This window comes from Enoplosus armatus, chromosome 17, assembly GCF_043641665.1.
Source record: "Enoplosus armatus isolate fEnoArm2 chromosome 17, fEnoArm2.hap1, whole genome shotgun sequence".
NCBI classification, from domain to species: Eukaryota; Metazoa; Chordata; class Actinopteri; order Centrarchiformes; family Enoplosidae; genus Enoplosus; species Enoplosus armatus.
Genome location: NC_092196.1, coordinates 13826498 through 13852218, shown reverse-complemented (window position 1 = coordinate 13852218; position 25721 = coordinate 13826498). Strand labels below are relative to the sequence as shown.

Below are 25721 nucleotides of genomic sequence, written 5' to 3'. Positions count from 1 at the left end.
TTCAGAATTAGTGAGAGAGAGAGAGAGAATGCATCCCACAAAGTGCCTTCTGCCTCTCTCCCTCTCCCGGGTTTTTGTGCATAGTGTTCTGGTAACGGACTACAACACCCCTGTTATGAGTGGCTGGTTGTAAGGCTGCATGGTTCGAAGTGCTTGGATAATATGGTCAATCTGGCAGACATTGTTTCAGCGTGGAAGGAAAATTCACAGAAAGGGGGGGGGGGGGGGGGGGCTGAAATGACTCAGTCTCGTGCAACCCTGCCCTGTGTCTTTTTATGCTTTGTTTTTTTTTTCTGCGATTAGGATTTCATTTTTAAAGCTACACTTATGATGGTCATTAAAAAGGACAAAGTCACTCAAATAAAATAACACAAGGAAAAGAAATGTAATCGACATCACCAAAATAACAACAGTGATAATAAGCTATTGTTCTTTCAGTATGAAATCAGTTAGGAAATGAAAACCCAGTAAAACATTAACAACAGGTTAAGTGTGTATATTACATAGCGATCTAGACTCGGGCGTCTGGGCCAATCTAAAAAGGTGGAGGGAGGGGAGAGGAAAGCCAGCCTGTAACAATTAATAAGTTATTCAATGAGCTTCTGGTGGGAATCTTGTCAGAGGAAGTAAACCAGTTATTACAATAAAAAAAAGCTCCTGAACTGAATTTGATACACCATCTCCTGCTGAAAGAAGTTAAATGCATCCCACAGAACTGGGTTTTATTTTGTATTACACAATTTCCACAGCAGTCAAATGTAATATTCAAGTGGTTAAGGGCTTTCGTTCGTTCATGTGCACTGATAAAGACGGTATTAGCAGCTTATTACATCGCTTGAAGTGACATATTAATACGGCTGGACGATGCATATTATGCACCGGTATCAGTCGGCCCCTCCCATTGAGCACCCGCTCACGGCTTTTAGTGTGCAAATACACACACCCACACACAAACACACACACTTAGGTGGGCTTGGCCACAGGTCTAGTCTAGCAGGGAGGGCTCAGCAGGGCGGATAATGGTGGGCCGGTGAGAAGGAGCGCCAGGGGGTCTTCGGCTGCAACGGGGAGAGAAGATAGAGAATAAGGAGTGAGACATGCTCACAAAAGAGACAGCGGAGAAACCAAAACAACCCGACAGAGAGAACAGAGGGAGGGTGAGGACTGAGGGAGAGTGAGAGGAGAATGAATGCCAAGAAATAATAATAAATATAGAGATGGGATAACTGGTGAGAGTGAGAAACGACAAATGACGCCTGTGACGCTTAAAAGACAGAGGATGATGAGATTTTAGTGACAAAAGGTTACAAATACAGTGCAACAAAAATTGAACAATATACACATGTGGTATTAGTGATCACATCATAACTGGAAGTCATACCTGGGTACACCGGGTGGGACACGGGCAGGCCGAGAGGGGATCTGTGGGGGTGCACTGAAGGGATCCAGGTTGCTGTTGAAGGCATTGATGGGTGGGCCTGGGCGAGAGGGGATTGGTGGTGCTCCGAAGGCTGGAGAGGGGTTGAGTGGAGCTCCAAAGGCAGGGGAAGGGTTCATGGGTGGTCCTGGTGTTGGGCCCCGAACAGCAGGCGGACGACTAGGGGGCTGGGCTGCTGCAGGAGGCGGCCTGCGCTGAGGGGTTGGGCTGAGAGGAGGATATGATTAAATGAAACTGAAACTCGTAAAAGATCCCATTAATTCTCCTGTAGAGTTGTTTGATGCTCTTATTCAAGGTAAGATACACTGACTATTATGTGTAATTGCACCTCTTTTCAAATTCAACAAGGCATGCGTAATACTACCAGGCTAAAGATTTGCTTTTTTCTCGCCGTTTCTACCGTCATATATCTAAAACGTGCTCGCTGTGTAAATGTGTTGAATGTGTCATTAGAGACCATATTTTCCAGCTGTTACACCTAAAGCTCAACTAAATGTTATCCCTTATCTCACCTGGCTTCTTGGATCCAGGTGTCATTTACGGGCGGAGGTACTGGGGTGGAGATGGTGTTGACGGTGATGTCACCAATAATGTGCAGTGCCTCTTTGAGTGCGTGATACATGCGTAACATTTCGTCTCTGCGCTGGGCCTGGTCAGCCGACTCCTCCATGAGACTGTTCTGGTCACCAGATGAGTAGAGGTAGGCCAGCAGCTCTGAGTGGATGAAATCCTTTGCCTGAATAGAAATTAAGATTATTAAAAAATAGGTGGTGGCAACTTACATAAAAAAAAAAACTCATGGTACAGCAGTTACCAAATTGAAATGATAGCTTGAAGATATTTGATCCTTAAACAAAATAATAGAAAACATCGGTAAAGGAGCTGCCCAGTGGACAATAGTGCAGGTGATGGTTTTGTGTGTGTGTGTGTGTGTGTGTAGCTGCTCGATTGGTGGAAGCCAGCAAGTGAGCTCACCAGAATAATAAAGCCTAATAAGGGACAGTGGACAAGTCATTGTGTGCGTGCATCATTTATTTTGTTAATTAGTGCCTTCAAGTTTATGACCCCGTGTTAACATGAAATACATGACCACTGCTACTAAAATGAACAAGAAAACTAAACTCTATTCTGATTAGCTCTATTAAATAGCAGTTTATTTGATCTCAGCTCAGATCACTGGTTTATCAGGTGCCAGGATTACGTTTATAGAGAATGTAGTAATGTAGGATGCTACACTTGCTGGATAATGGCAATATTTCTGTCATCACACATAGCTAATTGCATATTACATCCAAACATACAGGTTTGCATAGTTTGTAAAAAAAAAAAATAAAAAAAAAATGTATATGTAGGATGGACACCATGCAAAATTACAATATGCACTCTTTAGGTGATGTAGAGCACTGCAAAATTGGATGTTCACATTTACAGTGTTTAGGTACAGATCCAGCTACTGCTAGCATGTAGCATAGCACACAGCATTAAGTGCGAGAGCACTTTAACTAACCCACCAAATGTGCTGGGATGTACACTGCACTGTACAAAGTGGTGGTCATGGCTCAATAGCCTTCTTTTCAGTAAAGTCTCCATAAGTGAAATACAATGTAGCGTTGAGATAACAGACTCAGATCAACCCTTTTATTTCAAGTCAGTTTTCTAGTCTGCACACTCTGTCTGTTAATGGCTTGTCTCTGCTAATGAGGACTCACACTGTTGATCATGAGATGCATGATGGTCTTGGGCATGAGGTCTCTGATGGATTTGTTGATGATGCCAATGTATGAATCCACCAGGTTGCGGATGGTTTCCACCTGCCGCTCCAACTGAGGGTCCATAGAGAATGTGTCTGCAGGGGCAGCCTCTTCATTCTCCGTCTAACAATACACACACACACACACACAAAAGATAAAGTATAAATATATCATAAATACATCTTATAGTTGCTCTCTGTAGAAGTAGCAATTCTTACAACGTGAGAAATACAGAGGTGCATGTGTTAATGACCAATGTAATATTAAATAATCTATGGCTTTTATAGAAACCAAAAGCCCCACCCACCCACATACCTGGTCCTTCTCCGGATAAACCCCTGCCCTGAGGAAGGACGCTTTCCAGCTGTCCACATCCTCTTGAGAATCACAGGCCAGTTCTACTTGGCGAAGATCCTTGTACACGTTCCTGTACAGATAAACAGAAGACGAACACAAGTGCTTGTGAGTGTGTGGGCTTACACAGTAAAGACATGAATGCACACGCAAACGCAAACGCAAACACAAACACAAACATAAGGTACGTGTGAATTCACATGTCTTAACAACATAACCCTAACCTCTGTTCAGTGTTGAAGATTGCGAAGATGTGCTTTGTGGACATAAAGCCTTTCTCCACATCTCTGAGCTTCAGGTTATCCAGGGGCAGCATATACTTCTTTTCTTTCTCCTAGCATGAGACAAACAGAAGAAATGAGCATTTTAAAGCAGAACTGAAACCTGGAATATACAACAGAAAGAAGCTATATCTTTATAAAGTGGGCAATTATAGGTATTTTGGTAATGGAGATGAAAACCGAGGACAGCAGCACTAACACTTCTCCACCAATGAGCAGACATGATGGAATGCATTTCCTCTATGTAGACCACCACCAGGCTGGTGAGATGGAGAAATGCATGATGAGGGAGGAGGAGGAGAGTAAGAAAAGGAGGAGCATGAGGGAATTCTGGGGGGATGGGGTACCAGCTTTCACTGTTGAGCAGAGACATCTGGAAGCATTTACGTCTGCACTAACACAGAGAGCGGCGCAGGCCCAACAGTTACATCACTCACAGTTCCACACAATCCCCCCGCCCCCACCACACACACACACACACACACACACACACACACACACACACACACACACACACACACACACACACACACACACACACACACACACACACACACACACACACACACACACACACACACACACACACACACACAGGGCCAAATACTTAACTGCACGTGCAAAGACAAACAAATATACATGAGCCTGAACAAACTGAACAAACACATATCATGAGATTTGGGTGTGTGTATAAACATGCATTCGTACAGATATGACCAACTGCCGAAACACTAAATGGTACAGTATGTGGACACATGCACACTTGTACACACACAATCACACCCCCCTCCGGCCCCCGTAACCCAGTACGATTTCCTGCAAATTCCAAAGTCAGATCCCGGCTGGAACATTTCAGCCCGCCTGCCACGTCAGTTTGCCTCCACCATCCTCCCTCTCACATTCTCTTTCTTTCTCTTTGCTGTTTCGCGAAAAAGCGACAGACAGAAAATGCACCGTTTCCAGTTGGTGTTTGGGCACATTGAGGCCACTGGACTGGAGTTCATCTTTAGCAGTAGTTTGTAGTGGTATCTGTAAGGAGTCTTTTTATTTCGCTGGAAGAATGGATACGACTGAGGCCTTGGGAAGAAGATCAAGCAGTAAGTAAGGTAATTACAATGCTATTTATGCATTTTATGCACTTGTTTATGCAAATGTTCAACAATTAAGTTAAGTCAGTCTTTTCAATCAAGTCCAAAATCAAATGATCAATGAAAGTTGATCATTTGATTTTAGATCATATAAACTTGATCGATCAGTGCACTGACATGTCCCTTGTACTGATTGTTACTCTCCAAGTCTTTGAATACAATCTTTGAAAAGGTCTATAATATAAGTAAACTGTAGAGCGGAGCCTGCTGAGTGTGCACATACTGTGGTTATTTAGCCAATAGGGAATGCGGTCCAGCCATGGTCGGTTGAAGGCAATGTTATAAAGTTTAGATTTTTCATATTAAGCTCTATTTAAAACAACATATGTTTAATAAGATAAAAAGTATTGTGGCATTTTAGCAGTATGGGTCCTGATATATCAGCATTTGTGTCAATGTAATGTTTGCTCGCTGTGCCCTCTGTCCTACTGTCCTAAGGTAGCAACCTGCAGCCGCAATGACCTCGGGGTCCTTCCTCCCATCAGAGTCCTCCTCACCCCCCCGCCTGCCCAGTGTTCAGACTACCTGTTCATCAGGCTACAGCTGAACAGTAGTCTGCACATTGGTTAGGCTGGGCTGGGACGCACACACCTCCAGCCATCGTGGGTGATGACATCAAATCTCCACTCTGGACAGTTTATTATATTTATTTAATTGCTCTCACCTCCTCATCCTTGTACCAGGACAGGGACTCAGCAGTCAGGACAAACCAGTACTCCTTGGAGCCTCCTTTCATGATGCTGATGTTGATGGTTAGCCAGCCTTTCCTGATCACCTGCACAGCGAGGAGAAGATGTGGAAGAGAGAAAAGGGTGGTAGGGAGAGAGAGGTACCAGGAGGATGGAGGAAAACGGCTTTGTCAATTAGGTGAATGCACTGGTGACATGATGGTCCCATAAGTGTTGCACCATTAATACTGGGATGTGACCGACGCTAATAAAATCTTACCTGCTTGGTCACTGAAAATGTGGTTGTCTCTTATCTTTTTATTTTAATATTCAACGTTTTTGTGTCTGTGAGTTTAAGGTTACATAAATATTCACTAAAACACAGAAGCATGGATTAAATGTGAAACTTATTGAGTAAACAGCATGGAGTGACAGTAAGGACAGAAATAAATTGAATAATATGGCTAAATGTCAAAAGATTTAGTTGACAATACTGAAAAAGGATGTAGTCCTTGTTCTTTTTCACTCAACAGAAAAGAAATTCTTAAACCAACAAACAGGACCAGATGGTCTCCAGACCATGCTAGCCCCGACACAGAGTCAAAAATCAAAGGTTGACGGTGGTATGTTAGTGTCAGCGGGTCAGTAAAAGCTAGCCTATGTACTGGTAGTTATAAAAAAGCAGGGTTATTGGGGTTAAAGGGACTCAGATATGAGGGGGGGGGGGTTAAGTAAGATGGGGAGAAGTGAGTACAGAAGACGGGATAAAGGCGGAGAGAAGAATTGCAATGAAAGAGATTAAATGCATAGTTAGCTGATTTAGTAGAGTTCATAGAGGGACAGAAATCTAAACAGCAAAGTGAAAATCTGAAGTGGAGTGATGGAGAGGGAGGAAATATATCAGACTGAGAGGCCGAGTTGAGTGAATCACTCTGAGAAAAATAAGCCATGCATTTTGGAGGAGCCTTCTTAGCTACTATGGCTCTCAATTTTTCCAAATAGACTCCCACGCATTTCAAGCACAGTACAATGGGGGACACTACCTGTGAAAAGTGTGCTTGTGGTACGTAAAACTAAGTGGAAATGTCCATTTCAAAGTCTGCATTAGACCTCTCTCCTGCACTCCCTCTCCATCCAGCAGAGGACTGGAGTGAGTTATGGAAAAAAAAGATTCATTAGTTCAAAGCGCCAACTTAAACATGGGAGAGGAGGCAATTACATAGGAGCTAAACTGGTAGTTTGCCTTGGCGAGGAAATAAACTTAAACTTTTCAGAAACAAGGAAGAGTTTTAAATCCCCTGTATTAAAGTTAGCTGGAAATGTTATAACCATGTTGACATTAAGAAAGAGGAAACGATGAGATGCTTTTGTTTCTACACTATTTGTCAGTAGTAGACAACCGTCAACACATGTTCAATCCATTTCTGTAAATGTAAGAGATGCACGTGGTTAATTAAAGATGTACATTATATCTTAGATTAACTCCAATGATCCAAAGAAAAATAGCTTTAAATGATTAGAATGAAACATGCCAATTTAAATCAAGATCAGAAAGTTATGAAAATAAGATGTTAACAACGAATTTTGATTAAATCACTGAAATATATCCCAAAACCATGACCAGCCACCATACTAAGTAACAGAATGTTTGATCAGCTCTGAATACAGAAATAACAATTAGGGACAATTGGGGTTTTTTGTAGTGAATTTGGATATGAACGTACTTATGTAAGAAAAAAGGAAAGAAAGCACTAGAAATTAATATAAAGGAAATTTTAAAGAATCAAAAACTTTATTGTATTGAGTGTTGCTCAATCACTCCACACTCCCTCCCCGGTTTGTTCCCAGTGACGTTTAGGATGATTCTCACAAGGCAAACTTCTGAGTCACCGAGCATGAGGCAGCAGCAGAGGTATAAACCTGAAGACATGAGAACTGACGCCGTCCACGGTCAGTGGTGGAAGATTTCCCTGTTCTCTCTCTGTGCTCCTTAATAGAGAACACACAACTTTGCCACAATCTTTTGTGGGGGTAAAAGAATTCGTATCTCGTCTAAAATATTTGGTGGAGAAAAGGTTAAATGTTAGTAGCAGCCCAGATGTGTACAATTAAAGACAATTACTGTCTTATCATAATGAACCCAAGAATTACGACAGCAAACCTGCTGCGTATTACTGTAAAGACAGTTCCAAATTACTGGTAACTGCGCGCTAATGCTAGAATTGTAATAGATATCCGTTTGATCAGTCTGGAGACTCTACCTTCTCCTCGTGGACCTCTCCCAGTCCGCCAAGCTGCAGAAAGTAGAACAACTCATTACGGCAAAAGGTATCGACTCCTTCATTTGCAGGAAACTGTTTATCCTGTTATCTCCCAGCAGTTTGTCTTTTCCACCCTAACCACATTGGCTGACCTGTGCGTGATAGTCTCAGTTCTTCTGCATGGCCTACCCCTGCTGCTCCCTGGCAGGGTGTTGTTTAAATCTGTGGGGTACTTACCAGAATCTCACCCTGCAGTAATAGGAAGGGGAGGGAGGCAGTGTAAAATCATAGCCAAAAGAAATGAGAAAGCAAGCAAGCAAAGATGAGGGACAGATGAGAGGTAGGAGGAGGGGGAGAGGGAAAAGGGTGGCAAGGGGAGAGTTGGAAGGAGAGCAGAGGAATCAAGAAGTAAGAGACAGTAGAGTTCAAGAAAAGGTTGAAAAAAGGAGGGTGAAACGGAGAGAATAATAGGTTTGAAGGGGGCAAAAACAGGGGGAAACAGAAAGCAAGAATCCATGAGATGACCAGAGAAAGGCACATGAAGAGAGGCAGGAGAGAGAGAAAGAGACAGACAGAGAGAGAGAGACAGAGCAAGAGAGTTACATGCAATTAGAATTACTTCAAGTATTCCACAATTTGGTTATGTCATATTTGTTGCTCAGTTGATAGGTGCGAGGTCCATGCACATTCTGAATTTCAATACAAAAGATGCTTGTTAATGGGCAGGCAACAAAACAACCAACATAATTCTGTGATTAATTGTTGCTTTGCTGTGGACATGCCTGGATCACATGCAAACAGCAATTAATAATAGCCATGGAAACAAATGCTCGTCTCAGAAAAGCAGGGAAGCGGGGTCTTCTATAAGTTCCCTAAGGCAACTTTCCCCTCACTGACACTGCAATCTCTAAAGCTGATTAGCAGTATTTTAACCATGTTTCAGGAACTTACAAAACATTGAAATTAACAAATTCAAATAAATAAAATAAACATTGGTCTGAATAAAACAGAAAAGGCAGCAGCTTTACAACATTGTAGACAAAGACCAGTCAGTTCAATATGAGGATTAGACAAGACTGGGACTGGGTACAGTCAGTGGTTAAAGTGATGTACGGGTGAGGTATCGTTACCAGTTAGACATGTCGAGATAGATTTATGGCTATGGGCTAAATCATTGTTGGAGTGAGGTTTCTATCACATGGTTGATTAATAGGCTGGTAATGTGAGGCATCAGTCAAGGGAGATTAAATCTGGGATTGGTGAAAAGGCCACAGCTGAGTGATGAAATGTACCTGGTTGGGTATGGCCCTCTTCTTGTTTGCAGCTGTGTTCCTCTGCTGGGCACTGTGATTACACAAAGATGGACAGAAAAGACAATAAATGTTGATGACATCACACCAAAGACAACCTGTTCAAAATATACATACTAAATACATATATCACTTCTGTTCCAATAATATTCCATTCTTTTGCAATATTATGTTTGGTATGTTTTATATATATTCAGTCTTTTATGTAAATCAACTGTCTGGTTTTAGATAAGTGTAAATCCAAGGTTTTGTTGTCATCATTGTTATTTTTATGTTACTACGCACATACATGAAGGTGAAAGTGGGTTTTGGAGGAATTTGGACAAAATGGAGGGTCAAACTGTCTCACACACACACACACACATTGTACTCACAACCCTACATCCTTTCTGTTAGCCCACCTGTTGTTGCCGTACCCTGGGGGGCTACCATCATCCAGCCTTCTGTAGTCAAGACTGAAAGTGACGTCATGAGAACCGTTAAACAGCCCTAGCTGACCTGCGACACATTACAGCAATCCACTTGCCATGCAGAGGCTAGCCGTAATCCCTCACACACACACACACACACGCACGGGGACTTGCTTTGTTATTTGGTCAACGGCACGACCCACACAGAGGAGGGGAGCTCCACTCATCTGCATGCTACTGTAACTGCTACACTGGGGACTACGTGAATTCAACCATGAACTCTAAACCTCTTAGAGATATTCCACAAAAAACAGTGAGTGCTTTGCAGTGTGCAAATGAGTTTCCAGTGCACACCAGCAGCTACAAGTAAATGCAGTAAAACATTATCATCGCTCTGTCCATTGGTACAGTCAAACAGCCTGCAGCAGACAGGAAGCTCATCTGTCAAGTAATCAAGCATGCTTGATTGACTTTGTTTGGAGGGGGAGCGGTATTGTTGCATGCAGGAGGGGGAGAGGTGGGCAACTGGTGCTACCTTGATCATTGTGGCATCCACCTCCCCCACAGGGAGACACATGCTCTGATGTGGCTGGATCACTAATTAGCATGCTACATCACACTGATGCACCGCAGCTTACAACATGTGGCTAATTATAAGCAACACTTTGATTCAGTAGGAGTGAAGTAGTGGTGATTCTGTAAAGTTTCTGAAACGGCAGCTGGATTCCACATGTATTGATGGCTGAGAGTTACAGGAGAACAGGCCTTTTCCTTTGTACATCTACGGAATCACAAGTGCACCTCAGGCAACACGCAACATGTAGTTAATCTGTATCACAATGCCTGCATTGAGACTGGGGTCACCGACAAGCTGTAAGTTGGGCTAGAAAAGGTAAGGGGAGGAGGGTTACATACTTGGCAAAGCCTATGAAGTCCTCATGGTTGGTGTTGATGTAGGACAGCTCAATGTCAATCAGCAGCAGAACCTTAATTAGAGGCAGAAAATTATGATTAGAATAGAGAGGTCTCAATTAAACACCACTTACAGAGGGCACAAAGCAGAAAAGTACTTTGTTTCACTTCTAATATACTTCACACTGAAAAACAACCCTGACAGAGATGACATCTAAAGCTACATTTACCAAACCAATAGTCTGTCAGACTGATATTGTAAATGCAAATTGCAGATGTGATGGTTATAGGTGTGTGGAATATGATTTCAGTTTATAAACTCTACAATTCAACCAGCATCACTTCCTGCCTAACAGAGCTGCTACCAAACCTACTACTCTCATTAGTCTTGTTTTTTTCTGGAGTTAATGCTTATTTTTGGATCTGGATTTAGACCTTGGGGGGGAAGACATACTACTGCTCAAAATTACACAACACAAGTCTCATTAATCCCCTTTCTTGTAATGACTTGAAGTGATCTTTAATATCAAAGCCGCAAACTGTTGTTCATACATCAACACATCAAAATCCTGTTATACATATGTGACATAACAGTGGTGCCAACACCAGCCAACACGGTCAACTTAAACCTGAAACAAACTGAATAAAATCATATAATAACTGCTTTTCTACCATGACACAGAATGTTGCTTAGCTGTGATTTAATCATAACAACTAAATAAAACAGGAAGTAGGAAAATATGTTTGATGCATCTGTGGTTGATGACAAGAATAAGCAGATAAGAATCAGATAAAAACTTGTTTTAGTTTTAACTCTTTGATCAAACTATCGCTGGGGATAAGACCTGCAGAACTGAGCCCTAAAAATGAGAAAAAAATGGCTTCAAATCCATCCAGTCTTTTTCAAATACATTTAAGGCCTTATTCGATTTTCTCAAGTTTGCAAACGTTTATGAAGTTTCAAGGTCTATAAAAAACCTTGAATGATACAGGTAATATGAGATGAAAAGCAAATAAATGCTTATCAATAAATGAAATTGATTCTAAGCTGATGTATCTGGGCTAGAGTGCAAACATATACACAGGAAAACATTTTATATTTTGGTTATGCTCTGCTGGCAAAGCATAGCAATGACACCACATTACTGGTTAAGAATTGCAGGAAGACAGCAGCTCTGTCCAGCAATGGAAGGACCTTATGAGTTTTTCTCCATTTGACAAATGCTAAAGCGTATCTGATGCTCGTAAGGGCACTAAATGCAAATGTTATTTTGCACTAATGCATTGTAGATTGTAACTCTTACTGTAACCCGCTTGGCATGCTTGAGAGCAACTTGTCAATTTAATCTACAACCTAGCAACTCACCTGGTCCTTGGTCTTCCCTTCTCTTTCTCTGACATAGGTGGTGACAATCCTCTCAGTCTCCTCTCTCAGTCTGGGGTAGGAATTGAGCTGAAAGGCAACAGAACACACAACTGCAGCATTGAACGGAGACACACACACACACACACACATTTACATGTGAGCTTGAGCTTAGTAAGACTTACCAATAAGTATCAGAGAGAAACAGGAGTGAAAAGTGAGAGTAAGTAGACAACAAAGAAAAGGGAAAGAGATAGTCAAGTGACATTTCAGTGCCACACGTATCTAAACAACCAAAAAACCAACTCACACACACAGACTTTAAAAACACAGTGACAGTCTGTTCTACAGGGCTATAAAGGCATTTACTATCAGCCAGGGATGATGTAATGGATAATCAAATAATGTGGTAATGCTGTAAGTTTGGGATTGCCTTAATCATTAAACACACAACACATTTTATATTCTAAACAAATTTGTCATGTTAGTACAGTCATCTCTGGCTGATGGTTAAGTTTTGATAGTATTCATATCAGTGAAGACTGGATGAGAAGGGAAAGTGACAGAATGGAGTGAGACAGAAGGGAATGATGATTGTGTTCCCTGTGGTGTGTATGTTGAATAATTTCATTGTGTGCAGCGCCTTCTTCTGTCCACAAGATGGCAGTGGAGCACCGTTGCTATGGAAACACTCCATTCAAGCTGCCACTGCACCCATGGCCATTAGTATCATCTCCCCCCTGACATTGCTCCCTTTGCATCCGGTTCAGCAGAGAGCAGAATGTCAGTCTGCCATGTGGGTCAGGGAGGGAGCGCAGCCGGGTTGGGTCTTGGGCAGAGAGGAGAGAGGAAGCAATGTGAAGGTAGTAAAAAATGCTTTAATGAGCTGATGCTGAGGTCAAACAGCATGTGGGAGCTGGCTGGTGGAAGTTGTGCTTACGTTTTCAGACGTGATTTGAACGTCAGTGCTCAATCTGAATGGTAAGGAGACTCAGATGTAGGGCAGGGAGTGGGAATGGGACAATACACACATTCGAAGCAGTGGGCACGGATGGTGTCGTGGCAAGGGTGGGGGTGGGGCTGATTTCACTGGGATGAGCATTTCACTGGGATGACAGAGATAAGACATTTAGAAAGAAAAGGAATCCCTTCTCTTTTCATGCCTTCATCCCGGCAGGTGTGTCCCTGGTTACCTTAACGGCACACTTCATGACGAGTGCGGTGAGCTCGGACACCACAAGGTCCACGCATTTGAGGCTGGGCTCTTTGAGTTTGAGGATCTGCTTTTTGACAATCGCCTCGAAAGCCAGGTCAGGGGTGAAGAGCCCCGTTCTGAAAGGTCATGGGGTCAGATTGCATTTTGTTGTGGTGGTAGAGAGAGAGGGATAGGCAGAAATCAAGGAAAGGGAAAAAGAGGACAGCCAGGGAAAGAGAAGAAATAAAAAGAGAAAAGGTCTTTGTTCAGTTAGTCATTTCTAGTTGTTGACAGACAAATCAACCATTGGAGAGGGACAAGCCACAGGTTTTTCACATCCCCTTCCCTGACAAGCCACTTCCTCTACAACTAGGTCAATATGGCAGAGATGGACATGTCACCTCCTATTCAAAACCAAATTACAGCTGAAGACCACCCCTTGTTTTGCTGGCTATGTGTACTGAGCTGTGAAACCTGCAGCTTGTCCAGGAGAGACCAGAGATGCTCGGACAGGTTGAGTCCCTGAAACATCTCATATCCACGACAACACGTCACCCGTCACAACACTCCACAACACGACAGCACTGCCTGCACACAGGGCTAATGGGGCTCGGCTGGGCAGAGGGCAAACTGCACAGAGCGTTTCTTTTTTACAATTCAAGAACTACACACTTCAGTAGAGAGAGCGACTTCTCTAGATATTGTAGGAAGCTGTTGGCTAATGTTCTGTGTCAGCACACCCTCTGCCACACCCATGGTTGTCCCTGCCCTATGTCTCGGCTGGGTCGGGAGATGCTGGACACCTGCAGTACCTTGTTGGTGCACTGCCTGACTGTGTTGATGAGCTCCTGAATGACCAGATCGATACATTTGAGACAGGGCGTTTTCAGCTTAACGATCTGCTTTTTCACGATGGCCTCAAACGCCAGGTCTGGAGTGAACAGCCCCGTTCTGAGGATGCACAGAGAAACAGAGGCACAGCGACAGACAGATGGGACAGTTAACAGACATGTAGGCTAAAAAAACAGATGAATAGATGGATGATTGGGTACACAAAAAGACAAAAACAGGTGACTGAAGAGATCTGAGGTTATGGACAAAGAGAAAGAAACAGAAAATTAACATACTGACAGCCACAACAGGAGGAGGAAAGATAAAGCGCCAAAGAAGGCCAGGTGTAAATGTAATTAAGCACACAACCACAAATGAGATGTGACAGACGGGAGAGTATCAGTGAGGAAACACATGACAATATAGCGCAGTGGACAAAGATACATGTAACACAAAACCTCATAATAATTGAATGCTTCAGCAGACAGAAAAAAGAAAAGGAGTGGGTGGTGTTGCAGTGAGGAGATAAGGGGATTGAGGAAATACATTTCACATACAACAGAAAACACTTTCTGAATATGCCACTTTAAATGGGTGCTTTTAGTCTGTGATGGCAAGGCTAGATTATAAAAACTTGAATTATATGAGAATAACAGCTTTGATGAAGGAGAAAAGCGAAGCGTGAGGGTATTTCATGTTAAAAACAGGGTGGAAGTCGGGTTGGGTTTTTTTGTCTCAGCTCCACTTGCCTGACACCATGGACGTTCTTGATTGCATGACTGATTTCTCGCCTTAGCTCCTTCTCGTCAAACACAATCTGGGGGACAGCGAGAGAAGAGGCAAGTGACAACAACACTTAAATCTTTGTGAAGACTCCTACAACCAAAACACTTCATCAACAAAACCCAACATATCACTCCTCTTCATGGCACACTAACCTTGACCAGTTCGAAGGGGAAGCGTTCATGGAAGATGCGGTTGATCTTGGCACCACCGGATAGCTCATTGGTGTCCACCTGGTCCCCAGAGCCCTCGATGCACTTCTCAAAGTCCACACCAAACTGCTGCACCATCCTGATAAGAGTCAAGCACAAAAGACATGTGGCTGGTGTGAATGATCATTTTGCAACTACAGCTAGAGCCTTCCTGGTGCTCCACTGCAAAGGTTACTGTTCATTAATGCAAATTCATCTGTACTGTGATGCTACAGCTTAAAAATCAGGGTAAAATTATGTTGATTTGTGGTCACTGTTATAGTAACCCATCTTAGAAAGTGCTGAATAAATGACCATATGATCCGGTTTGGCAGACACATCACCCCCAAGCTATCTACTAGAGATACTACATGTGTGCTACATTGTTACGAACGGCAATATTCAGATGCACTTACTGCAACAAGGCCTTGGTCTTGCGTGTCGGGTCATCTGGACGGAAGTTCTTGTACTCCTCCACCTCCTTCTCCAGGGAGAGGAGCTGACTCTGCAGCTTACTGCGCAGACCAGGCAGGGTGTCCCTGATGTGGTTGGTCAATTGCTAGAGACAGACAGAGGAAGTACTGTTATTTTAGAGAACGGCATGGTAGAGGGGAAATTATAGTTTACAATTTAAAAACAAACAATTGATAGCAGACCTGGTTGAGTGTCTTTTGTAGATGCGGTGTGCCCATACGCTCTGCTATATGTCTGTAGGCAGGATGAGAGAGGAAGAACTTCCTCTCTGCAGCCAGAGCAGCACGAATGTCCTTCTTTCCATCGATGTCTTTCTGGCTGCGGTTCACCACACCAATGTAGCCTGCAGACAAAACACAAACAGTCACTCTAGAGTAAGAAATAAAGCCTGTGAATGTGTCTTTGTGTGTATAATCCTCACCTCTACGCAGTGGCAGCAGTTTATTTTCGAGGATGTCCTTTGCATCCGTCCCTTCATCCATCAGGTCCAGTTTTGTTATAACACCAATGGTACGCATGCCTGCACAAAATTATAAAGTGTAACTACATCAATTCAAAGAGATACCTCTCACCATTTTGTTTTCTACTACATGTCTAACAGAATAACAATAAGGAAAAGAACTGAAACACAGACACCTGTTTAAGAGATACTGACCAAATAGCAGTAGAAGATTAAATGAGAGGTAATGGTAATTTTTCTGCTTCATGGGATAGCATAAGAAAGAAGTGTTGTATTGAGTTTGTTGAGCTCTTTGACTTCTGAACTACTACAAAGCTACATGTTTACCCTGTGGGTCGACCTCCTTAGCAATCTTCAGAGCGTCAGAGTTGGCCAGGTCAGTATTGGCAGGGGTGACGGCCAGGATCAGGCAGCTCTCCTTGGTGATGAACTGCATCAGCATGTCCCTGATCTGGTGCTCTATGTCTATGGGCTGGTCTCCGACAGCAACCTTAGTCATTCCCGGAAGGTCGATCAGGGTCAGGTTCAGCACTGAGTCACGTGGACAGTTGAAGTAAATAATCAGGCAGAATAGAAGCAGAAGAGGCACACACATATCTTCACAATATATCATCATTTATTCATGTGTTTCCATGACCATTCATTTCTTTATCAAAGCAGTGCATCAAGTTTAATTTGACACATCATTGACTTGACTCAGCATTTGAAAGGAAATCCGGGTTGTGATGGACAAATAAATGTTTGATTAATCAAGAGCATTCTCAATGAAAGGGCCATCACCACGTTGAGAAAACAGACACAGCCTATTCATAGTGTTGTTAGTATGTAATTTTACCATCCTGCGTTTTCTATGCATGCGTCAACTTAATTTTCCTCCCTTTTCAAAAGAACATCAGCAAATATCTTCACTATCAGCCTCAATTTAACATGTTAATGGGCATCTGTGGTGGTTGGAGAAGCTTTCATCTTGTTTACGAGCCACAGAATCTTGCTGTTGTAAAACAGTCTTGTTTTTTATTTAATAAAAACATAAAAACACCCCCTGAGTTTTATTACTTACAAGTGTTAAATTTACTGAAAGAACATAAAAATGCCAAATTTGACTGTGATGTCCCTGCGACGGCTGTTTGTGAGAGTTATTCAGTGTTTTTTCTGATATCTTACAAGGCTCTCTGGGGAGGGGCAGATGTCAGTGGTAGTAGAAAAACTTGTGCATGACACATAAAACTTCTCCATACTTAGGGGCGCAATACAGATAAAAACCTTTTATCATGCCACACATTTTCTCAAAATTCAATTGAGAAATGATTTAAGGATAAAATAACCAGACATGAAAATCTGTTTTTTTTTGGCTTATCAAGTGAATAACCTAATACAACCACAAATATTATAAACAGTAGGGGACAATCTCTGATGGCTAACAAATTGTTGTCTCACTGTATATCTTGTCATATAACATGCAAATTTACTTTACATGAGCCAAAGAGCATAAAGTGTTTACAATATTTCACAATGACTTACCGTTGGGGGAGTAGACCCTGAGGTTAATTGGGATGGGAGAGATGCCTTTGTTGGAGCCCGTTATCCTCTCGGTCTCTGCCTCAATTTCCGACCGCACCTCTTCAAAATCCACAAACTTTTTCCCTTTGCAATGCAGGAATTCAGCATATTCTACACACAGGGGCAGAGTGTTGTACACAATGGGAGGTAGAGGGAGAGAAAGGGACAAAGAGAAAGAAAGAGCAGGGAAGAGAAAGAATATTAAATCAAACAGATGAAGGTAGCAAATAGCAGACAGTGATATTAGCTTGAGGCACTGTGACAGAGAGGCCATGAAAGAAGATGGGGGTGTGTCTGAACACAGGACTGGTACACTCACCTGCTTTATTGTTGACCAGCTGCAAAATGAGAGGTCTACGAGTAACAATGCCTGATCCACGTGGAAGAAAGTCCCTGGGTGAGAGAGACAGACAGAGGAAGAAAAATAAACACCAGAATTGTAGGGATGAAAAGGAAGGAAATCAAAACAAGGGGAGACATGTTGGGTAAAATAGGGGCAGTTCAGGACAGAGAAAAACCAAGCAACATAGAGACAGAGAGAGAAGAATGAGGGAAAATGCTCAATTATTCATTACACTCAATGTCCATTTCCTCGCAGTGCGGACTCTAGTAAATTGATGGGCACAGGGGAATTGCACGCCTACAACTTGTCTCACAACAAATCAAATGTGACAAAGTCATTTTCTCTCATCATTAGAGCTTTAGAGATCAATTCATAAACACCCACTCCTGTGGGAAAATCCACCTTAAAATTCACAGATGCTCTCCTTATGCTGAACTCAACAGACCGTAATGATAATGTCATCTACAGACAAATCCTAGAGCTGCTCCGTAGACTGAATAATGAAAGAACTCCTAAGACTCTATAACAGCAGCCTTGGTGATTTTACTGGAATATGAATACATTTGATTCACAGCTGAAAGGTCTACGTTCAAATGAAACTCATTTTGATGTAATATCTCAAACTAAACATACCAGACCACAGACTCATCCATATTAAGCCAGTTAAATTTGTAAACACGTTTTTTCTCTCGATTACAGCCCTCAGTTGAGACTAAATCAGCATTTTTCCCCCCAAACAGAGCTTTCCCAAAACAGCCTCCAAAATGTGTAAATCTTAAAATGCCGGCTCTGTGTTTCAGTGTCTACAGGGCCAGTTAACTTAAGAAGACATCCTTTAGCCGCCTCTAACTTTCTTTGTGACCACTCATTTTAAATGCACATCTGAATACACAGCAGAGCTGTTGACAATAACCTGGGTTTATGTTGATTTTGTCAGACAACGTTGCGATTATAAAGTAAGGATTTTATCACTGCAGCACATCAGCTTGGAAATGATGCTGCTGATAAGCATATAGTGTTTATGGTCCGCGATTAAATAACTATTTCATGCTCGGTCAGTTGTCTGACAACAGAAACAGTATAGGTGACCACAGAGAGTAGGAGGACACTACATGAAGGTGTCACAGGCTGTCACTCTGCATAGTAACTGGCTGTGTCTGTAGCCTAGTCACAGGCGGGGCTATGTGGCAGCAAAGTTAAGAAGGCAACTTCCTGTAAACTAACTTTTTCTGTAATCACGCATTTAAACATCGATATAACCGGTCATACAGCACAGCTGTTATCATTGAACTGTATTTATGTTGATTTTGTCAGATGACGTCCCGACCATGAAATAGTGATCTGGTCAGCTGGGCTGTCCACCAGATGTTGGCTATGATGTGCAGTTTTGCTGTTTAACAACTGAAAAGAGGGTGAAGAAGAGATTTAGCCAGTTTCATGTTGTTCAGGTTGCTGCGGACAGACGTCTCTGTAAAGAAGGCCTGGAAACGCTAATGTGGACGCAAAACGTTTTCACACAAAAACAGCGTTTTAAAATTTAGACGGCTTAATGTAGACAGTCTCGGTATCAATAGAATCAATTATCAGTCTTTTTAATTTGAGGAGAATGTCATCCATGTTTGTAAAAATATACTGATCAAAATCATTGGAAAAACACAATATAAATTCTGTTTTAGGGTGGATTTACCCTTTATGGTTGCAACGATTTTGTAATGTGGCGTTTTCCAGCTGAGGAACTTGTTCCTTGCTGAAGAATCAAACCGCTCGATTTACTGCACATTTAAAGGACAGGGAAGGCCCATGGTTTTCAGTTTTGCCACTGTTAGCTTTTGAGTGAGCCCAGGCTGTGTCAATACAAGTGATATCGTCCACAATAACGCCTTAACCACACTAGCTTCAGGCCTGACACTTGACTTTGTCTTGCTATTTGCACATTCTCAACTACAAACTCGCAGGGTGTTAATTGTACAACGTAATGCATTGCATGAAGCATGAAAAACAGCAGCAAATGCTATTGGTGCAACAATGCATTACTGAGACAATAGCCTATAGGAAACAATGACAACCCTCCCACAGTCGGCTTGTTTGTTCCTTTTAAAGTGACAAGGTACCGGAGGAATTTGTAACCACATGGCCAAAGTTGCTTTGTCAGCCCTCAGATGAGGCTCCTCCATCCAGTCTTCTGCATTCCCCTCCCTATTCTCAAGGCCCCTCTCCTGCTCTGCAAACATACTACATCTGGTGGTAATCACCAGCCCCAGCCCTGGAACAATCACAGCAGAGCTGAGCATGTCACTAACCCAAATTCTCCTTTTCCTCCTTACTGCCAGACCTACACGCCTGAGGGGACTATGGCGGTGCTCAGCCTGCCTGCTGACTTAAGACTGGAAGCAATGTGTCAGCCACAGGACCTGAGAAAAGAGAGTAGCTGCCATACTACATACTGCCTGCTATTCCTACACTGTAGTCCTGTGGTGAAACAGTGGGGAACATTCTGGATGTTCCTTACATCAGCAAAAATCCACAGGTCTGTGGTTCAGCACTGGTGCTGTGTCATGCACATAATGTGGCGCATGCAGGCATTTGTCCACACGGCGGACAGTATAGAAAGCCCTGGATGAGGAATGGGAGCAAGAGAGGGAGGGAGTTAGAGATAAAGAACAATGTGACTATAGGCTGATGGAAAGGGTAAACTAAACTGACTGGATGCGGACAATGGTGGCAAGATGCTGCTGAGAGGTCACAGCAAGAATGATCTCTTCAATTAACTGCTAATGTACTGATGCATCTCTCCAATTACAGGTGACTCTCACTGGATTTTCAGCAGTCAAACGCTGCCTCAACAAGTGGCCAAGTGCCATCAAAGTTTAAAACCCACACACAAAGAAATCGAAATGCTCTTCTGAGAAGATGTAACGCCAGTGCAGAATTGAACCAGTCATTCTTCACAGGCAGTATTGGACAAACAGCAGTGGCATATTGAAAAGAAGCAAGGGGCCAGGATTACATTATTGATGCGCTGTAAATGATAGACGAAGCTGAGCAGATTGTGTATCATTTCATGCATTATGGATGGCCAAGCAAAGAGCATCAGTCTGTGAGCCTCCCTCCCGCTATCACAAGAGAAAGCAAAAGCGAGAGAGAGTAGGGCAGGGAGAGAACAGGAGTGCCAACTCCCCTCCCCCTTCCTACCCCAACAGCCTCTGCCTCCTACAAATAGGCAGAGCAACTCTGAGGAGCCATAGCCCACAGCTGATCCTCCTTTTCCTCGAGTCTACAAAGGCCTGGCAGGGCTCATTTTCAAGCATGGAAACCGGTGTGTGAAACTCTGAGGTCATAGTACCCTCTCACGGGAGGGTGTAGAACACAAAAATGTGTTTGTGGTTTGGTGGGACTTATCCCATGGGTCTCTGATGCGGCAACGGACATATAATTATGGCTGCCCGCATTCCCGCACTACAGTCTGTCAATGTGGGTACCTTGAAGCATCACTAGGCAGCAAAGCCCTTTCAAGCACAACCAAAATCCAACTGCTTAGCGGAAAATCCCTTTGCTCTCTGCCACTTGGCTGTCTGTGCCTCTTTCTCACAGGGATGTCCACTGTGCTATACAGAAGCATTCAGACTGGTGAACATTTCTGTTCGGATTCCTTTACATATCCATACCACCATCCTGGAGCAAGTCCGCTGCTACAATAGAGATAGTAGCAATGCATTAAATACTAACACTCATCAAAAAGGTTTTAACGAGACTAACATATTTAAATGTTTTGGTAAAGGTGGCACGGAATTAGCGCAAGGTTGCCACATTTAATTCTTTATCAATGACAAACACTGTTTTTAATTAAGCTCTAGTAGAGCTTTAAACTTAGTAAAACTGTTCCACACTTTTGCAAAACTCCTGGTTTTTCAGTAGTCTACTTGCCACAGATCTGATAACAACCTCCACCCAGGCCAGCTTGCAGTGCTAGATATGACGTCTTTACTCCCCACTGGGACAATGACATCACAACACAGCACAGCCAAAAATTAAGACACGAGCATGATCATCATCTCTAAACTGAGAGTTAATTATGATCCAACAACATGAAACTGTAGACAAGCGAGTAAAACACTGTAAAATTAAACGAAATGTAATTCTGCATAAATTAGCTAAATCAAGTTCTTGACTCCGGTAACAATTATTTTTAGCATTTTGCAACCTTTTATGAATCTTGTTTTATATTCTTTTGACGTCTTTGTTGTTTGTATCTGAGCAGCTCGTGGTGATGGACAGTTTGGCTTGTCATAGAAACAGCACAGGTACAACTGATAACACCAATAATGGTTCTTTTGTGAGTAAGTCATGCCAGCGACACAGCATGCACAATATCAGGGCCATGGCACTGACACACCTGAATGGAATGCAGCCATTATTATCGTTATTAGTTAAACCTGTCTTGAGAAAGGTCTATTAGGTCTCGAACACTAAGGCTAAATTCTTGTTACCATAATGTACAGCAGATTTTAGTGTATATAATGCATTTAGTGTATGTTCAATGTGTCAAAACTTAAGGTCCCTCATTAGGTAGCCTTGATGCAAACCTTAACAAGCCAACAACACATACACACATGTCCCTACCAAAAGACAGAAACATTCACAAATACATGAGTTGGCTGTTGAGCCAGAGTGATTTGATTAGCTTCTGTCCAGCAAAGAATGCAGACCAGCCAGCCAATGCGTTCTGGTCTCCAGTAACTTGGAGGCAAACAGAGGCCAAAATCACATCAACAAGATGGGTCACACAGCACAGTGAAAAATCTCAATGCCACCTGACCTGCCTGGGCTGAAAATCAGGACTGAGACAACTGAGAGAAAGTAAATAAACACAGCAAATATGGTCTAGCCCTACTTTCCCCTACTCGGAAATGTAAAGCAGAAACTGAGCAATGACAGACAAGCATATTATGATGGCAGAACATTTGCCAGTTGTGGCAAGTTGTGCAAGTGGAGCAGTAAGTTAAGTCACTTGGCACCCATATCAGATCATGACATCAGCATGGAGTTCAGGCGGGAGACAGAAAACACAGATATTTACGCATTACACACTGAATCATACAGTGTATTGTCTGAAATGTGTCTCTTCCCAGCACTAAGTGACTATTTCTATTGTCAGTGGTGCCACAGAAAGGGAAAGAGGGATGAAGCCAGCCTTTCACACACAACATGCATCTCACCAAAGAAAAAGACCTCAGAAATCATAGAGCAACAGAGGGACAGTAGCTCAGTGCTCATGGTTAAAGTCTGTTGTCACCACAGAGATTTAGCAATTCAATTATCCTAACACTCATAACTTTGTGCAACAAATGATTTGCTTTTGGTATTGGTCGCTCCTGAGCTCAAACAAACCCTTAGATCAACAATGAGTCACCTCTACATGAGCGTGCCCGTTCCTATAGTGATATGCAGCACCTCCCAAGTGCTTCCAGGTTGAGGAAAGACTCGACCTTGTAGACGAGTTTGACTTCTACTGAACCACCTTGTCTGCCCTCATGTTCACCTGCACAGCAGCAACAGACATACAGAGTAGCTGCTGTACTTTTTTTTAGTCAAATGCTTCATAAAAAGGATCTGCAGGTACAAGTGTGTATGCCATTGCATATATGTGCAAAGTGCTTGTGTAACTTTTCAGCACATGGGTGTATGTTAGTCCTGTCAACAGGCAGAAAGTGGAAGGCCTGCACAAGCAGTGAAATTGAGGTCGCCATGAAATGTCTCATGTTAATTACAGCTGATATGTGTCAAGTGTTCTCACAGTGCAAAGCCCCACTCATCTGAATTAATGTGCACTGAGTGCGAGTCTAATCTGCGTGTATGTTCTTGCTTGAGCAGTTACAACATGCTCTCGCCAGTGTGTTTATAACCAAAAGCCTGTCTGCATGCCATCTTAATAGCCATTGTACTTCCTCTTCTCTGTCGGCTGGCCTGCGTGTACGTGTGTGATTGTGCGATCCCTGTGTGGGTTGGGTTGGGTTACACACACACACACACACACACACACACACACACACACATACATACATACACACTGCCTCTCAATGGGGTGGAAACCTGCTAAACAAGCTGCTTTAGAGCAAGCTTGTTTTGTTTCTTTATCTGCAGGGTGATCTCACTCACTGCTGATGTGGCTGAGGACAACAGGACCAGCCTGTTGAGGATGACAGGATCAGCTTGTCGAGGAGCACTGTAGCTTGACCTCAACAGCACAGAAAACAGAGAGAAGTCAGGCCTATTTCCTTAATTTCTAAAGTCTTGCCAAAAACTGTAACAAAAGAGGAAGGTGGTAAGGGAAGTTGTGTCTGCTACAGATGTGAGCTTGTGCTGTTTGACAAATTGTCACTGTTATTGTTGACGAAAGAATGTGTGCTTTGAGGTTAAAAAATATAATAATATATAAAATGCACTGGGGATAAATTCAGCTGTAAAAATCCACATCCCTGAGGAAAAGAGGTGGCTTGCTCTTACTCTACTGGTCTTTCCAATAACATATTTTTACTCCCATGACTGAAAGAAGAAATATACCAAACCAACAACAATCTCATATGTGACCCAATGAAACTCCAATCAACAGATGTGAGCTAAAGACAAAAACCCAGCTACTGGTAAATACAAATCCTGTGGGACTTTCTGGGTGTGGCATGAAATTATAAATAGAACAACAGGAAAAGTTCCCATTCAGAACTAAGGCCACACAAACAGATGGCAAAACAAGATCATCTGCACTGTGTCACAATGTGCACTTTACAGACACAAAACCTTAGTTGAGGTCATTTTTATAAAAAGGTCTTAGTTTGTCAAGTTCAAAATGTCAGAGTGTAAAGAGGGAACCAGGTACACAAGATATTTTCTGACAGTGTTAGAGGGCATACATATTGTTCAAAGTATTGTCAGTGATGAGAGGAACAACATGGGAGCCTACCAGAGCAAATACTAACTTACTTTTCAATAATTTGAAGATTGCCTTGTTAAAACTAAGAAAGCCTATACTATGCTCTGGGTGCACAAAACCTTATGTAAATACATTTTAAACCCACTGGTTTGCCACGTAAATGGCGTATTTACGTCAAGTTGATGAACCTGCAGCCACTACGACAAGTGCGTAACTTAGTATTGACGTTACGCACTGGTAGAGTAACTAACGTTAGTTTAGCTTTATGGCAAATGACATTTTAAAACATATTGTACCTGCAGGACAAAAACACAAATGGGAATGTTTGTACACACAAGAACCTATGTAAACTATGCCTAAACTATAATTGCAATGAGTAACTTACGTTAATCACTTACCTGCCAACAAAATTTTCCAGGACTGAGCTTTTTCCGGCGCTCTGTCCACCGACCACAGCAATCTGAGGAAGGTCTAAATTGCAACTCTGGCCAATGGAGCTGAACGCGTCTTGAAGCTTGTTGATCAGGGGAATCAGGTCTTCCATGCCCCGGTTCCCCATGGCTTCGTTAGCTCGGAGAGCCCCTTCAACACAACGCAGACCAGAGGCTAACGCTAGCCGCGCTAACTATCTGGGTAACGTTAGCCTAGCAGCAAGGTGCTCTCGGGTTACTCTGAAGTGTTGAGTTCCGCCGATTCAAACAGCTCAGACTTTTATTCTCTCCTTGAGCACTTTAGCGGTTACCGGTAATGCAATTCACACTAATATCATGTCGTGATCATTCAAGCGCATTAGCTAAATACTCAGTCAGTCGAAACGGACGGAAAACTCGCAAAACAAAACTTCCTCTACACAAACACTATCCGGTCTTCGTAGACGACATCCGATCGTAACCGGTGAGTCTAGACCCGCCTCTTGTCTGTGAAACAAGATAGTCTATTGGCTAACTCTTCTGCCTCTCCATCAAGCTAAAATTCTGATTGGCTATTAAAAAAGGCGTGTTCTTCGCTCTAAACAAATTGTTCATTTCAGATTGGTTAACGGGATTATCAATTGTCGCCG

The 25721-nt window shown here is 42.7% G+C and overlaps 1 protein-coding gene across 5 annotated transcripts; it reads right to left on the bottom strand.

The window, feature by feature from the left end:
* Positions 1–705: 705 nt before the first annotated feature.
* dnm2a (dynamin 2a) lies at positions 706–25510 on the bottom strand. 5 transcript variants are annotated; one of them, XM_070923947.1, is made up of 21 exons: positions 25060–25510; positions 17710–17783; positions 17352–17501; positions 16158–16361; positions 15792–15890; positions 15553–15713; positions 15313–15455; positions 14861–14996; positions 14672–14739; positions 13904–14042; positions 11900–11986; positions 10537–10607; positions 9194–9245; positions 8139–8150; positions 5637–5747; positions 3768–3877; positions 3505–3616; positions 3148–3312; positions 1951–2174; positions 1382–1645; positions 706–1058 (listed from the first exon to the last, which is right to left on the bottom strand). In XM_070923947.1, exons 1-21 carry the CDS (start codon positions 25218–25220, stop codon positions 986–988), a joined length of 2616 nt encoding a protein of 871 aa, XP_070780048.1. In that variant the 5' UTR covers positions 25221–25510; the 3' UTR covers positions 706–985. The 5 variants fall into 5 exon arrangements, with proteins under 5 accessions (XP_070780048.1, XP_070780050.1, XP_070780051.1 ...); XM_070923949.1 differs by lacking the exon at positions 8139–8150 and adding an exon at positions 7902–7934; XM_070923950.1 differs by lacking the exon at positions 13904–14042 and adding an exon at positions 13090–13228.
* Between the last annotated feature and the right edge of the window lie 211 nt (positions 25511–25721).

Bases quoted from the DNA above. Each gene is read 5' to 3' on its own strand.
- dnm2a (XM_070923949.1), bottom strand. From the start codon at position 25,220: ATGGGGAACCGGGGCATGGAAGACCTGATTCCCCTGATCAACAAGCTT. The intron at 17,502-17,709 runs GTGAGTGTACCA...CCCTGTGTGTAG, and splicing joins GCTGGTCAACAATAAAGCAG to AATATGCTGAATTCCTGCAT. The intron at 2,175-3,147 runs GTGAGTCCTCAT...ATTTCTATTCAG, and splicing joins TGCATCTCATGATCAACAGT to GCAAAGGATTTCATCCACTC.